At 38.9% G+C, this 15,473-nt stretch overlaps 1 protein-coding gene across 1 annotated transcript in view; it reads left to right on the forward strand.

Annotated features, from left to right (window-relative positions):
- LOC306855420 (leucine-rich repeats and immunoglobulin-like domains protein 1) overlaps nucleotides 1-15,473 on the forward strand; it is a 42,435-nt gene that overhangs the window by 14,111 nt on the left and 12,851 nt on the right. Inside the window, exons 3-8 of the mRNA XM_079394130.1 lie at nucleotides 1,669-1,743; nucleotides 7,882-8,019; nucleotides 8,131-8,274; nucleotides 9,979-10,122; nucleotides 10,699-10,842; nucleotides 11,619-11,762. Of these exons, the coding sequence (XP_079250256.1) occupies nucleotides 1,669-1,743; nucleotides 7,882-8,019; nucleotides 8,131-8,274; nucleotides 9,979-10,122; nucleotides 10,699-10,842; nucleotides 11,619-11,762 (789 nt within the window). The remainder of the gene's footprint in view (nucleotides 1-1,668; nucleotides 1,744-7,881; nucleotides 8,020-8,130; nucleotides 8,275-9,978; nucleotides 10,123-10,698; nucleotides 10,843-11,618; nucleotides 11,763-15,473) is intronic.

The following is a 15,473-nucleotide window of genomic DNA, read 5'->3' on the forward strand; positions in this document are numbered from 1 at the left end:
GAATGCTTAAATCTGCAGTTACAAATGAAAACGTTAAATACTGATATTTGAAATTTGGAGTCAAGACATTTGCAAATATGATTAAAAGATGAATATGAGACAAAACTACAGAATGTCTCATTTTATTATTAGCTGTTCCAACACATACATGTTTTACCAAATAAAAAGAACAGCACATTTAGAGTTCATCCCACTCATTGATCTGAGCATAAGTATTGGGACGGTTGAACATAAGGCAGATATAAAAGATTAAAACCTATTATTTAGTTGCAGATCCCTTGCACACAATCACAGCAGTGAGTCTGTGACCCATACACATCACCAGACTCTTGGTCTCATCCTTTGAAATACTTTTCCCAGCCTTTAATGCAGCCAATTCCAATGGTTGCTTGTTTTGTGGAGTTTCTGCCTTTACTCTCCTCTCCAGCTGGTGAAATTCATGTTTAATCGGATTTAAATCTGGAGATTGACTTGAGCAATCTAAGACTTTCCATTTCTTTGCCCTTATAAATTCCTTGACTGAACTGGCAGGGTGTTTTGGGTCATTGTCCTGATGCAATATGAAGCACTTCCCAATGAATCTGGTGGCATTTTCTTGAATATTGGTAGGCAAGATGGTTTTGTACTCTTCCAAATTCATTCTGCTACTGTCATCATACATTAAGTCATCAGTAAAGTTGAGAGGGCCTGTTCTAGAGGCAGCCATGCATGCCCATGCCATGACACCACCTCCACCATGCTTTACAGATGAGGCTGTATGCTTGGGATCTTTTGCAGTTCCCTTTTTTTCTCCACATTTTTGCTTTCCCATCACTTAGATAAAGGTTCATCTTTGTCTCATCGGTCCATAAACACAGTTGCAAAACTTTTCTGGCTCACCTTTCTGCTTTTTTGCTAACTCTAATCTTGCCTTTCTATTTTTGGTGCTGGTCAGAGGTTTGCATCTTGCTGTGTAGCATCTGTAATTCTGTGTCAAAGTCTCCTGAGGACAGTAGATTGTCAGAGCATCAGCTCAGCTTTCTGGAAGTTGTTGGTGATTTTACAGACACGTCTTTTAGGATTCATTTTCACAGCTTTTATGGTTTGTCGGTCATCAACTAGTGTTGTTTTCTCAGCCGATCAGGTCGTTGTTGGTTGCTGGTGGTTTCCAAACTCTTGATTTCTCCATGCCCTTTGTTTTTGCTATAGCTCTAACTGACTCTAACTCTACTCTTTTCTTTTAGCATCCAAATTACAGAAGTAATGGATAAAACTGATACGACACATTCCCTGCTTTTAATATCTGAAGAATTAATGCAACAGGACACAGCTGATCACTTAGAAAGACCTGTGAGGCAACTGTTCCAATACTTATGTTCACATCAGATAGGGGGATGAAACTCCAAAAGTGCTGAACTTCTTAGCTGGTAAAACATCTGTGTTGAATCACCCAATAATAAAATGTGACATTCTGTAGTTTTGTCTCATATTCATCTATTAATCATATTTGTAAATGTCTTGACTCCACAGCCAACAGAGCAATTTTGTCTTTACTGTTCCAATACTTTTGGAGGGCACTGTATATATTATATTTATTGTGTTCTAATAAATAAGAAATATTATTATAAATTTTATAAATTATATTAAGCTATGTGTAATCTGGATTTTGTTCTGTTTTTTGCTTGACAGGAGGCTTGACCACAATGACCTGACATCCATCCCTTCATTTGGAGACGCAGCAGCAACAGTCGTTACACTCTACTTGTAAGAAAAACGTCATTGTGTGCTCTGTGATGATGGCTGCTGCTGAGGCGGCACTTTCTATACTGTACAAATTACTGTTTGCATGGTGTGGGCAGTCATTTTTTTCTTCAGGGAACATTTCAGTTTTAGCATGTCAGCTCGGGCCTTTCCATTTGCTACTTGTTTAATTTTTTGTGGTTAAGTCGGATAGCAAAACTGCACGCCTAAAAACTCCCACTTCTAGTAGATGGTGTCTAGTGTTGCTGGCTGTGAAACTCAGACTGGTGGGACTGCCTTTACTAGCTTTACCCTGGAGAATTACTGCCTTATTTGGTGTGATCACGTGTATGTGTTTGTTTCTTGGCGGTTTAGCCCATTCCTCCATTAGCATCCAGGTACACAGTTATGGTTTGTGAGTTTTCACAGCATTTTAGTAAGGTGGCTAGATTTGCTCAAGCTGCAAATATCAGTACTGAATGGCAGGCTTGTACTATAATATTAAAGATGTACGTCACCATACAAAATGTTAAATTGAGGAATTTAGAAGTAGTGATATTTACATCAAAGTATCAAAAAAGTACAGCTTCACCTTTAAATTCAAGTTCAAGTTGAGCTTTATTGTCATTCTGCTACATGTGCGGATATATATTGGAACAAAATGTCGTGTCTCGCAGGACCACGGTGCTACATACTAGTTAAACATAAGATAAACATATAACAATGCAAGTATAAAAAAAAAAAACAATAGAGCATCTGACTGTAGACAGAAATCGACCATCTGACTATACATATACTATAACTACTTTACCTAGTTGCCTAGACATACACAAACTGAGACTGTACAAGAACTTTACATATATACTGTACATGAAATTGTGCAAAAATAAAATTGTGTATACATTTTGTACATGAAATTGTTGTGCAGATTAAAGAGAGATTTACATTACCATTACTTTAAATAATGCTTGACTGTAGACTTGTTCAATCTGTAGATCCCTGTTTCAGAGCACCAGTTTGCCTGTATCTCCTTCACACCGACTGATAGCCCAGCAGTAATCTGTCTTCTGCATGGATCATGTTCCCATCTGTAATATATCTCCACTACCAAATTTGTCGTTCATTTGAGCGGTAAAGCATTCGGTGTCTTTTTAGTGGGTAGTTGTGCTGTCATGGTGTGACCTCATTGATTTACAGTTAATCACCATCTCCCAGAAATGATGAAAACCCTGATGACTGTTTAGTTCACTTCACAGGATTCGAACATTTGATATGACCATGCCGAGCTGTGCTTGGAGGGTATCGGGAAAGGTTGGAATGAGGGGTGATGATCAGGGAATTTAGGTCCAAATGGAAGAGTGCTTCTTTTTTTGGCCTTGGTTCGAGGCCTGTCGCTATGAAGGGCCACTGCATATCGGGAAGGGCTCATCTTTTTTGAGCCGCACAGCAGAATGCAGTAGAATACCCAGCTGTAGCTGTCAATCAAGTGGTTTACTGTTTAAAAAAAAACAAAAAACACAGATAATGGGGGAGTGGTCAGTTGGAAGGGGGCGAGATGGGTGGTTACTGATACAAGCGGAGGAAGGGTTAGGAACAGAAAGAGCGAGAGGTCTCAGTTTCCACCTGTGAGGAACACCTGACCCTGCTCTTGTTCGGAACGCCGCTCTGCTCACAGAATTCCTCCCCTCTGAGTTCACCGGCTGGAATGCTGTCGGACAGCAGCTCCCTGTGATACTGCCACAGAGCCAGCACTAAAATACTGCCACGTCTGTCACCAACACCGAACTCCTCAATGCCCCGTTTCATCTGAACTGAGTACGACATTTAAACAGTAGCTCTCTCTTTTCCTCTATCTCTACGTTTAAACAGCCGTGTTTAAACAGCCGCCATTCTACTGATTTTAATCATTTCCTTTGACTGTTGACAGTCATATTGTCACAGTGTGCTGTGCAGCATACGGATGGTCTCACTCTTTATTGCTATGGCAATGCAAGCCATATAAAACAAATACACATTGAAATATAGTTCTTGTGCTTTGATTGTCAGCTGCTGGGGAGTGTTTGACAAATGTAACACTAGCTAGTTTTTTTTAGTTGTATGGTAGGGCTGGGGGGTTTATTTGGAGACCCCACCACATTGATTTACGTTAAACAATTTGATTGACAAATATATCTTAATATTTTCATATGTCTGACAATTTTTCAATACGGCAATTTTTTTTTTTTAAGAAATCAGTGTTTTACTAAAATATCCATTAGTGCTTATTAGATTGACTGTTAAAGACAAAACAAAAAATATAGAAAACTGAATACAAGCAGTTTATTTATATCTTTTATGAAAATGTATTAGCCAAATAAAAAGCACAATAAAATCACTGACATATTAGCAATGTTGGTTTGAACATTCAATTCATTCTGAAATGAAATATGAAGTTGGCAAAAAGTTAGCAAAATCACTTAAAGGACGGTTTAGGGCCCCATGAAATCTTTTTTTCTTCTGGATTCCATTTCTTCCGTTTTTTCCATTATGAAACTCTTTAAACTCAATTTAAAAGCATTTATCAAAAAAATAATTAAGGCCCTATGAAATATAATTTTTTTCTCAAATTCAGTTTCATTTTATTTACCCCCCGCCAAAGAAAACCAACAAAAAATCTGTGTTCCATTAATTTTCTGGATTCCATTTTAATGGTTCCATTAAATTAATAAAACACAGCTCTAATTAATTGATTTTATTAAAAAATATTCTGGTAAATAATTCATTCACATAGACACATGAAGGATTCTTATTTAAACAGTATTTTTGCGGCTTAACATTCACAGGCACTAGTCCATAACACATTTTGATTTAAGTGTACCTGACCCACTTATTCATCCAAAATTTGGCAAATTCTGTGACATTCATAGAGTTATACAGTAAATTAAATTTTTATGACTAGATTCCATGATTCCGTCCATGTTTTCCGCATCGAAATCACAGGGCCCTACCTGTTGCTGCTTTATGGAACCACCAATAAAGTTGTTTGGCTTCCTTGGCTAATGCTATGGTTGTGCAAGACAGCATGAAGACAGTGAATTTGTTGTAAAAGCTATGTCTTGTTGGTTTTTAGCTGGGGAACTAGTAAGGGTATGGATTTATACTCTGATTAAAAAAATATTAGGGATAGTTCACCCAAAAATTAAAATTCTACCATCATTTACTCACCCTCGTGTTGTTCCAAACTTATATGACTTGAATTCTTTTGTGAAACAAAAGAAGATAATTTGATAAATACTCATACAGTAGAAGTAAATTGTAACCAAAACGATTTGGTTACCATCATTCTTCAAAGTATCTTCTAATGTGTTTAACAGAAGAAATAAAGTAATATAGGTTCGGAATGACATGAGGGGTGAGTAAATGATGACAGAACGTTCTTTTTTTGGGTGAACTTTAAAAAATCTAGACTAGTTGGATTGGACTAACTAGTCTACTTGACCATCCCAAACCATACTATCACTACCTGATTCGATCTTTGAGAGCTCTGAACAGCCTTTTCAAACCACCTCCACCATTTCATCTCCTTACTTTGGAGTTCATCAAGCAGATAAGCCAATCAGTGCTGCCTAAAGAAGCTAAACTGCTAATCCTCAGTGCGGTGCAGCTTTGGTTGGATTAACCAGCTAAGATATTCAGCTCCCACGCTCTTACCACAACAACAACTGATTCCATGATTTCATGATCCAACTGATTTCAACTGATAGCATCTCAGTTTAGCCCAAACAAGCACAAGAAAAACAACTAAACCGCAAGCAGTCTTTGTAAACTATTTGTAAAGTGTCATTTTGGCATTGGGTCTGTTTTAGGATCTGCTGTAACCCAGATGGAGTAAGCCAGATCCTAGATCTGAGCAGAATCAGATCTGATCCAGATCCCTGCAGTACCACTTTAAAACGCTCTGTGGTTTCAGGCCTGGGATGGCCAATGCATGAGTGTGGGCTATTTCTCTTGTTAACGTCAGCATGTTTTTTTTGCCTGGTTAAGGTCACCAGCTGCTGACCTGCTACTCAGTGGAGTCTCAGTGCTCTGTTAGTCACAGGAACATCCTGTAGGGTGGTGAGCACAGCACTCGTCCTTATCCATACCCTCTGTCTGTTTATTCAGGTGGGACAGTGGGGGTACTCCCTCCTTTTCTCTTTCCTTCCGTCGTTCTCCCTCGCTCTTTCTTCTGTTCTTCCATTCCTCGTTCTTTTTCCCCTCCTCTTCTCACAATTCCCACCCAGAATTCCAGTTAAACGGTCAACCCAGGGAGCATCTGCGTGTCGGCTGGGTCCCATCTTCACTGGGAAAGGCCTCGTTGGTCTCTCAGGCTCCCACAGAACACCTTCCAGCAGACAACCAGAGCAGAAATCCCCTCTCGGCCTCTGCGGACCATGTGTTTACTGTGAGATTTACGCAGAAATGGGAATCCGAATAAGGAGGCTTTGTTGTTCCAGCGCAGACTCGTCTTTGCTGTACGGGCCTGTCTGCCTGGGCTTTGTGGGGTTTCGATAGCATTGATCATAGTGCAGGTGCTGGACTGTTAGGTATGACTAGCCGGCCTGAAGCTCTCTTTTTGAGGAACTCTCTACGAATACCTTTTTATGGTGAATATTGGAATTGGAAGTTCAGTGGACCGATCTACCAAATACTAGGCATTACCAAATAGTAATACCAGGGTACATTGCTATATGACGTTGTATTGAATGAACCATATTCAAATCCCATGGTGTTTACCCCAAAGCTTGTACATGAAGCTTCCATCTAATGAAGCGTCATTTCCTTATGACCGCTATGTCTTATTTAATAGCAAGTTTATTAGAGGGAGATTTTCGGATTTGTTTCTTTAGTACTGTCACATTCTCCAGTGCAGGGATGGCTTACTCTGAAACTACCCCAAAACAAATTCCAGATGTGGAGAGCCTTGACCTCGCCATTCCTTCTGTGGCCGGCAAAAACAAGTGTGATTCCTAAGTCAGCTGCTTTCTCATGCCTCATCTCTGAAGAGAAATAGAAGCAAAGAAAAAAGGGGAAAGGACAGAAATCCAAAGCCCCATGAGAGAACTTTTATTTGATTTGTCTTCACTTAAGAACTGTCCAAGGCTGATGTGACTTAACTTACAAGAAAACAAAATATTTGCGAACAACACTAATTGTTGATTCTCAAACCAAGTCCTGTGTGGAAATTTCACTTCATTCTTTGTAAAAGGTTGGGTGAGTAAATTGTGACAACAAAAGTATTTTCACAAACAAAACAAAACTGTTCAGTCCATTTACAATCCAATCCAAATCCAATGCAGGATTTTTAACATTTGAAAAAAAAAAAAAAATTGTATGCATGATTTGTTACTCTTTTGTGCATCTAAACAAAACTAATTGCACTAAAAATTTTGCACTAAAAACTAGATGGAAAATTGTTCTCGTGTGGGAAAAAATTGTTGAAATGAAGTGGCATATAGCTATCTTTTTACTGTAAACTGGAATAGAATGAAAGTATTTTACCATCCAAAAGTTCTTAGTCATAATCTTTTTAGTCCGTTGTTAATCTCTTCTGTTGCATCCAAAGCTATACGTACAGAAACAGACATACACAGGTTTAGATGAATCTTTCATCTGACTGATATTTGTCACCATAGCTGGGTTTTTGTTTGGGATTCCAGGCTTGTATGTGTTTGTGCGTCTGCATGTGTGTGTTGACAAATCAAGTTACCGTATCAAGCCACAGTCACTTGGCACTTCTGAAGGCGTGCGTGGAAACAAGCCTCCATTGGGCTTCAAGGCCCTATTGACACATTCTCTCTGAAAGAGCCTCATGTGGTTAGAGCAGCCAGCCGCCTATCAGTGCAGATATTTGGGCCAACATATGGTTTCGCATAGTTGCCTATGCACTAATAAACTGAAAAACACTGCGATAACATGACTTATGAATTGTAACCCTTGAAATCAGATCTACGGTCTTAAGTCTTTGTCAGGGTATTCAATTTGTTTGCATGATCCGTGTTGACATTAAACAATAGATTAGTCTGTAATCTGTCCAGAGAGTCACGTGCAAATGTATTAAACACTCCTTGAAGGTTTGTACAGCTGTTTATAGAGTTAGTTATAATAGATGTGCTCTTTTTTTTTTTTTTTTTTTCCTTCTAGGCACCATAATAAAATCCGCAGACTGGAGGGGAGCCTGCTGCAGAACTTCACTGCTCTGGAGACTCTAGATCTGAGTAATAATGACATCACGGAGCTGAGAGAGCACTGCTTCCCTCCGGGGTTACAAATCAAGGACCTGTGAGAAACCCACTCCTTCTCGCTCTTTCAAATAGATAGAACTGTGAACATCTGTGTATTCATGTAACACTGTTCTTTCACAATCTGAAGCGTGATATTTCATTTCTGTAGGCACTTGAGCAGTAATAAGATTGTTCATCTGGAGTCCGGTGCGTTTAAGAACCTCGCCGGGAGTCTGCAGATCCTCAGACTGAGCCGGAACCGATTGACCCAGCTTCCTGTTAAAGGCCTGGAGCTACCCAAGCTCACACAACTGTGAGTGCACTGCACTCTCTATATACAGTATATACACTACCATTCAAAAGCTTGGGGTCAGTAATTTCTTTTTTTTTAAACAAATTAATATTTTTATTCAGCAAGAATGCAGTTAAAAAAGTAATTTCATAGAAGTGAAGAAAAAAAAAAGTAAAATGGTTTCCATAAGCAGGGCCACTGTTTTCAACACATCATAATAAGAAGAAATGTTTCTTGAGCACCAAATCAGTATATTACAGGGGTGAAAACTTGGGGGTCGTCATCGTATCTGCGAGTCATCTGTGTACCTGTAGCGTATTGGTTAGTTCAGTTTGTCACCTTTTTTACCCCTGACGAGTTTGCACCCCTGATAGTAGTGTATCTCTGAAGAATTATGTGACACTAAAGATTAAACATTCAGCTTAGCCTTCACAGGAATAAATTAAATTTTAAAATTTTACTAAAATAAATAATATAATCATTTTATATATATGTATATGTGTTAATCACAGCCATGGACTGTGATTTAATCACGATTAATCGCAAATTTAAAATACTAGGATTTACCTGTAAATGTGTTGAAATAAAGAAAAGCATGATAAACTAGTTTAAGGAAACCGAACCTTTCACATCTCCGCAAAGTATGAGACAGGTATTCTACCCCAAACTTTTTGGCAGTGTGCACCAATTTGTTTTTGGTTTTGATAATTAGCAGAGGTGCTTCAATTAATGTGGCCACATATTTAAAACCTTTTTCTTTAGAAGTTTTTGAAATGCATTCACTGTTTTGTTTTTTGTTTTTTAGCATCATGCACCATGCGTGTTGTTTTTTTAAGTAAAGTAAACTCAAGAATCTTAAGATTTGTTCCTTTCCACTGCATTTTGTCCAGCTGTAACACAAAAAACGTTTTTTAAAGGGTAGATAAACTATTTTTAACTTAGGAGTAGCTGAGTAGTTTAAACTGTGTTTTATTATTCAGCTGCTTTGGAAACTACAGTTTAAAGTACTTTCTCCGACACTGGCTTCCACATGTTCTTTGAAAGGTATCAGCATTCAAGATCAGAGAACCATTGGTAAACATCAGAGAAGGACAATTCTTTCTCTCCATTGCAGATCAATGGATCTATCTGTGCCCCGAGCGCAACCATCTGTAGCTAAACTCTTTGTTTCTGCTCATATCAGACTTCCATCAAAAATGTGCTTTGTTCTTCAGGTGGACAGAGTGATATTGAATCTCTGTATGCATGAGGCAACATAAGCTCATATTAAACCTCACACACATGTGCACACACACCTGGAGTGCATTTCAACAACCACAAAGCCACAGCTATGTTGTTGGTGAGCGAGAAGTATAGATTAGTTAGTTATGACATCAAAGAGGAATCAGAGCCGCTTTATTTGAGCTGATGGTCAGCTGGACATGCTGCCTGTTTACAACGCTACACTCTTTAAAAAAGGTTACAAAAAGGAGGTTTTGCAGCAATGTCATATAAGGACCATTTTAGGTTCCCCAAAGAATCTTTCAGTACACCGTGTCAAAGACATTTGAATAATCTGAAGAACTTTTTCCCACCAGGTTCTATGAATGTTAAAGGTTTTTATCATAGATGCAAATAAAGAACCATTTTTTTTATTTGTTTGTCTTCACAATATCATGCATAATTACTTCAAATACTTTATTGGTAATCCTTTTAATTCACTTTTTAAGTGTGTGTTTTTTGTAGGGAGCTGAGCAGGAACAAGTTGCGGTTAATTGAGGGACTCACCTTCCAAGGTTTGAGCAGTTTAGAAGTTCTCAAGCTTCAGAGAAACAACATCAGCAAGCTGACGGATGGGGCGTTCTGGGGTCTGGCCCGGATGAGGGTTCTGTGAGTCCAAACCTTCATTACTACAACCTCAATATTGCTAGATAATTATTAAAGGAATAGTTCAACCAAAAATGTAAATTCTGTTATTAATTACTCGCCCTCATGTGGTTCCAAACCCGTAAGACCTTCAGAACACAAATTAAGAGATTTTTGATGAAATCCGAGAGCTTTATGACCCTGCATAGACAGCAAGGGAACTACCACGTTCAAGGCCCAGAAAGGTAGTAAGGACCTCGTTAAAATAGTCATGCAGGATCCAGTGTTCTGACAGAGAAGAAATTGTTTTTTTTTTTGTTTTTTTTTTGCGCACAAAAGTATTCTTGTAGCTTCATAAAATTAAGGTTGAACCACTGTTTTAACAATGTCCTTACTACCTTTCTGGGCCTTGAACGTGGTAGTTATGTTGCTGTCCATTAAGGGTCAGAAAGCTCTCTGATTTCATCAAACATAACGTGTGTTCCGAAGGTCAGGATAATATTTCTCACAATAGACCATTTATATTAAATATAACACAAATGCACATCCACCACATTGCTCATGATGAGAGCGAACTTTTTTTATTTTTGTCGTAAACAGGCACCTGGACTATAACAGTCTGCGGGAGGTGAACAGCGGCTCTCTCTACGGTCTGGAGTCGCTCCTGCAGCTCTATCTCTCCAACAACTCCATCTCTAACGTTAACCCTGAGGGCTGGGGCTTCTGTGAGAAACTCCGAGAACTGTGAGACATCCCTCTCTTTATCGGTCTCCTGCTTTTTCTTCTTTATAAATAAATATTTACATCTATTTCTTGTTTAAAAGAATAATACAATTTTACTTAGCCTAATAAAAGCATTAATTTATTTAAACAAAATCTTACTTGCCCCAAACTTTTAAACGGTAGTGTGCATAACAAAAACTAGAAATCATCTTGGTTGCGATTTTAAATTTGACACCAAGTAAAGAATGAATCGCACCCAATCTTTACAAGGAAGCATTTGTCCACAGTATCACCTACTGCACTAAACACACAGCACTCCTCGTCTTGCTGTAGATAAGCTCTGTTTATCCCCTAATGAAGCACTGGATTGCCTGCGCTTAGGAGCTCAGCCTAATTTTTACTCATCTCTCTTGATGTTAGTTAAAGAAAACAGCATAATCCTCCACGTATATGTCTGCCAAGAGATCTGTACCTGAATGAAAGTGATCTTATCTGGGTGAATGTGTGTATACACCGGGCAGTCCTGTCAAGCGTGTCCTCCCTGTATCTTCCTCTAGCTAACGCTCTCATTCGTTGTGGGGGTAACAAGGCTTTAATGGTAGTGCATGTTGACTGCGGTATCAGCTGACTGGTCAGCCGTGATTTTGCAGATAGGTTTATGACACGGCTGTTATTGCATTCTGAACAAGACGGCCCAATGGGGCGTCAGCCTGTTGTGATAAACTAAATTCTGGATTCTGAAAAATCAAAACCTAAATGCAATTCTTGTTTTTTTTTGTTTTTCATTTTTTTTCCAGGAACTTGTCCTATAATAACCTGACGAAGCTGTCTGAGGGTGGATTTTCCAAACTGGTGAACCTAAACTCACTGCGTTTGGGACACAATTCCATCAGTCACATCACGGAGGGAGCATTTAGAGGCCTTAGTTCCCTACGGACGCTGTAAGTGTCTTTACTCTGTGAGAAATCCTTTAGGATTTAGCCTGCATGTGAAAAAACACTTGATGGTGTCAAAACTGTGACAGTTCTGTCACATTGAGTCGTGGTGCTCAAATGGGAGAACAAGGTTCAAGTCTATTCTGCCCTGATCAGAATCCTTTTAATGTCTACCAGGGCTCGCAAAATTTCAAAATCCCTGGTAGCCCTTCGGGCAGGTACTCTTCAGATTTTGGTAGCCCGAATTTTTTTTTTTTTTTAAATATAGAAAATCAGATAGGAGTCTAATCGTCAATCAAAAATATTTTCAATACACACATCAACAAATATGAAGGAAGGAATTTGATTTCACTATTTACAAGGTATCTGCAGATTTATGACCCATTTTAAGAGCTGCACAAGTAAAATGAACACAGTAGGAGCGGGGTTGGACAATGTCTATGGTAGCATACAGTATTAAGCCATAAAATTACATGATTTACAGTTCAGATACAGGTTTTCACAAAAACAAAAATCTTATACAACAGCATTTCAGCCATAAGACCATTTTTATGAATCCGTGTTAATTTAGTCGACGAAGACGACGACGAAAAACATTCGTCAACGAACCATTTTTCTGTGACTAAGACGAGACGTTGACGAGCTAAAACTAATATCTGATGATAAAAACTATGACGAAATTTATGCCGCATCTTCGTTAAGACGAGACGGGACTAAAATGTTATTTGAGGACATTCAAAATATATCCTATAAGCTAAGTTAACTGTCTTGTCTTTCAAAATGTGCGTCTCTGTCATTGGATAAGGGACGTTTGCATATCTAGTGTATGGCAGCCGCAGTGGATGGATAGGCTACCAAAACGCGAACTAGCGATCTGAAAAAATGGTTTCAGCACCCGAAGTGTTAGGGAGTGGGTGCTGAATTTTTCCAAATTCAATCCTTGATTCAAATTTCTCATAAGCTTAATTGATTTGGTCTAAAGAGAGAAGAATTTATGACTATTTTTGTTTGGATACTATACATATAAAATAGCTACCAAAATAAATGTTGGTAACTGCAGTTTGACTAAAAGTAATGACTAAAAGTTGACAAAAATGCAATGACTTTTCGTTGACTAAAACTAGACTAAAACTATGAAAGACTCATGACTAAAATGTGACTATCTTGAGACGAAAATGCTTAATAGTCTTAGACTAAGACTAAATAAAAAATGCCTGCCAAAATTAACACTGTTATGAAAAGGGATAAATCAAGCATATCAATTATTATATTAAATTAAAACGAATAAATATTACTGTCTAATTGTTTAGATTTTTAGAAGGCACATTAACTTCTTTCTCGTTTATGGTCGATATTTGCATTGATCTGACCATACAAGAAAGGCTTATGGAAATGCAAATTCATTCTCTGCCACGAGGTGGCGCTTTAGGAGCGGCTTAATATAGCGGTTTCCAGTACACAATGCAGCACCGTCGGCGCTCATAAACGCTGCTTTATCAGGCATTATAGGTAAGATGAAATGAAAATGCCACCAACACGTTTCTGAAGACAGTTGGTTCCCTTCAGATACATTCACATAAAGACATCCGTGTCGTGTTTTGATTTGAAACGTGCAGCGCTCATATTTATTCAATGACATCATGGACTTTTGAAGTTTAATCCAGCTGTATCGCCATTCTTGTCTTTCCGTCCCCAACTGTAAGACCTTTTGAAATTATAATTAAGACATTTCTTATACCATTTAACGTATTTAAAACTTTTTTTTATGGCCTTAACTTTAATACAACTAAATTGAAGAGTTTTTAAGGACCTGCGGGAGCCCTGTATTTTAAGGTAGCCCATCGGGCAGGGCAGTGATACATTTTGGTAGCCCGACTGGAAGACACAATAGCCCCGGGACGTCGGGCTAGCGATTTTTGCGAGCAAGAATTTTAAGTCATTCTGTACTGTCAGATTAATTAAAGTTTAAAAAGTAATTTTAAAAAATAGTAAAAAAAAATTCAGATTAAAAAATTTATGTCAGAGTATATTGGAACCCAAATGCACGAAGCGCAGCATTTTCCTTTTTTGAAATGGATGAACAAATGAGTCATAATTTCTAAATTAATTAACACTGTTGCAGACAAACGTGTTGATTGATTTAGTGGCATTTGCTAAAGTAGCCATAAGCTTTTAAGTCTGGTGAGAAAGTTTTCTGGTTTCTTTTCCTCATTGTTTCCTTGATGGTTCCCACCAAAGTTGGATGCATATGTGTACCCTGCTCAAGGCCTCCTAGAAAAAGCGACGTCTTTTTTGCACGCAGTGAAAGGCATTATGGGGGACCAACTCTCCAGCCTGACTTCTATATAGACGCAAAGTCTCAACCGCCACTTCATGCCCCTCCCAGTTTTAGTGTCTCAAAAGAGAGAAGAATTCTGCCTTTCACTTTCTTAGATGAAGGCTTTTTCATAGAAGGGTGACAAGCCAAGGCACAACACAGCCCTCAGCGCTGCTGGCAGTGGGCAGAGTGTGGGGGGAAGGGGCTTGTGAAGTGCAGTTGTGAGGGCCTCTTGTTTTCTTTTGTTCCATCCTTTCTTTACGTCTTACTTGCTTGATTTCCTTTATATCATTCTCTCTCTCTCTGACTTGCTCTTACGCTCTCATCCGAGCCAGTTCTAATCTAATCATAGCCTTAGTGCCTTACTGGGGCTCCTGTTGAAAAGAAGCAGGGGAAGTTTTAATTGGTACGCGCTTCTGGCCGGGCGAGAGGATCCCTGGTCGGGTGTGAAAGACCAGAACCGGACTGTCTTTGAGCCGAAGGGGTAGGGGTCAGGCCTGGGGGCCTCTGGCCCTACTGTCATTAACAAGCCAGGGTCCATTCACATGCAACCAGCCAGAAAAAATAGGAAATTGGCAGCTGGGCATGGAGGGAAAGTAACAGAAAGAGCCAAAGGGGCGGTTGTCAGCCGGGAGGGAGCGGGCACAATCTCTCCACCCTCTCTCCTCAAAAAGACATTTATTCTTTTTCAGCAACAGCGATCATTTTAACGGTGTAGAAACAGGTTTTGAACACTGATGATAAAATTTACCATACCATGGCATACGTGTAAAAAATGAAGTACACTTGACTAAAAGTGTTTAAAAACATGATTATTTGAATTAGAAGAACTCATTTGTATTAGTAAAGAGTTGCGTCAAAGTTAAGGCCTTGTAGGCAGGCTGCTGGCACCGTCTGGGCTTGTCCATGATTTGTCTGGAGTTGCTTTATGCGATGTGCCCATGCGATGCCTTTACCTGCCAACACGGTTGGTGTGTTGATGGATTCAAATGGCTGTCGGATTGAGTATATGTGTGCAACTGTGTGAAAGAGTTGTGTTTGTGCAAAGCGCTTTCAGCTGTCATGCATTATTCATTCATTGGCCTGTGTTGCTGTGCTCCTTAATGTCACAATTCACAAAGAAAAGAATGTGCTCGGTTGGCAGAGAGCAAGAGTGGGAGAGAGAGCAAGAAAGAGCGTGTTGTTGGACTTTCTTGTTTTCAACCAGGTGTCCAGGGCAGATTGTGCCACTGCCGAACATCTGTCAGCCCCGCCTTTAAAACTTTACTGACCAATCCCACTTTTTATACAGAAACAATTAAAAACAAAAAACAAAATGCATATAAAAAGTAGACTAAAATACTATATTTAAAACTGACATTTAAAATAAAACCAAAAATTTTTTTTTTAAGTGTATTTAT

Source organism: Barbus barbus (genome assembly GCF_936440315.1).
Source record: "Barbus barbus genome assembly, chromosome: 35".
Classification (NCBI taxonomy): Eukaryota; Metazoa; Chordata; class Actinopteri; order Cypriniformes; family Cyprinidae; genus Barbus; species Barbus barbus.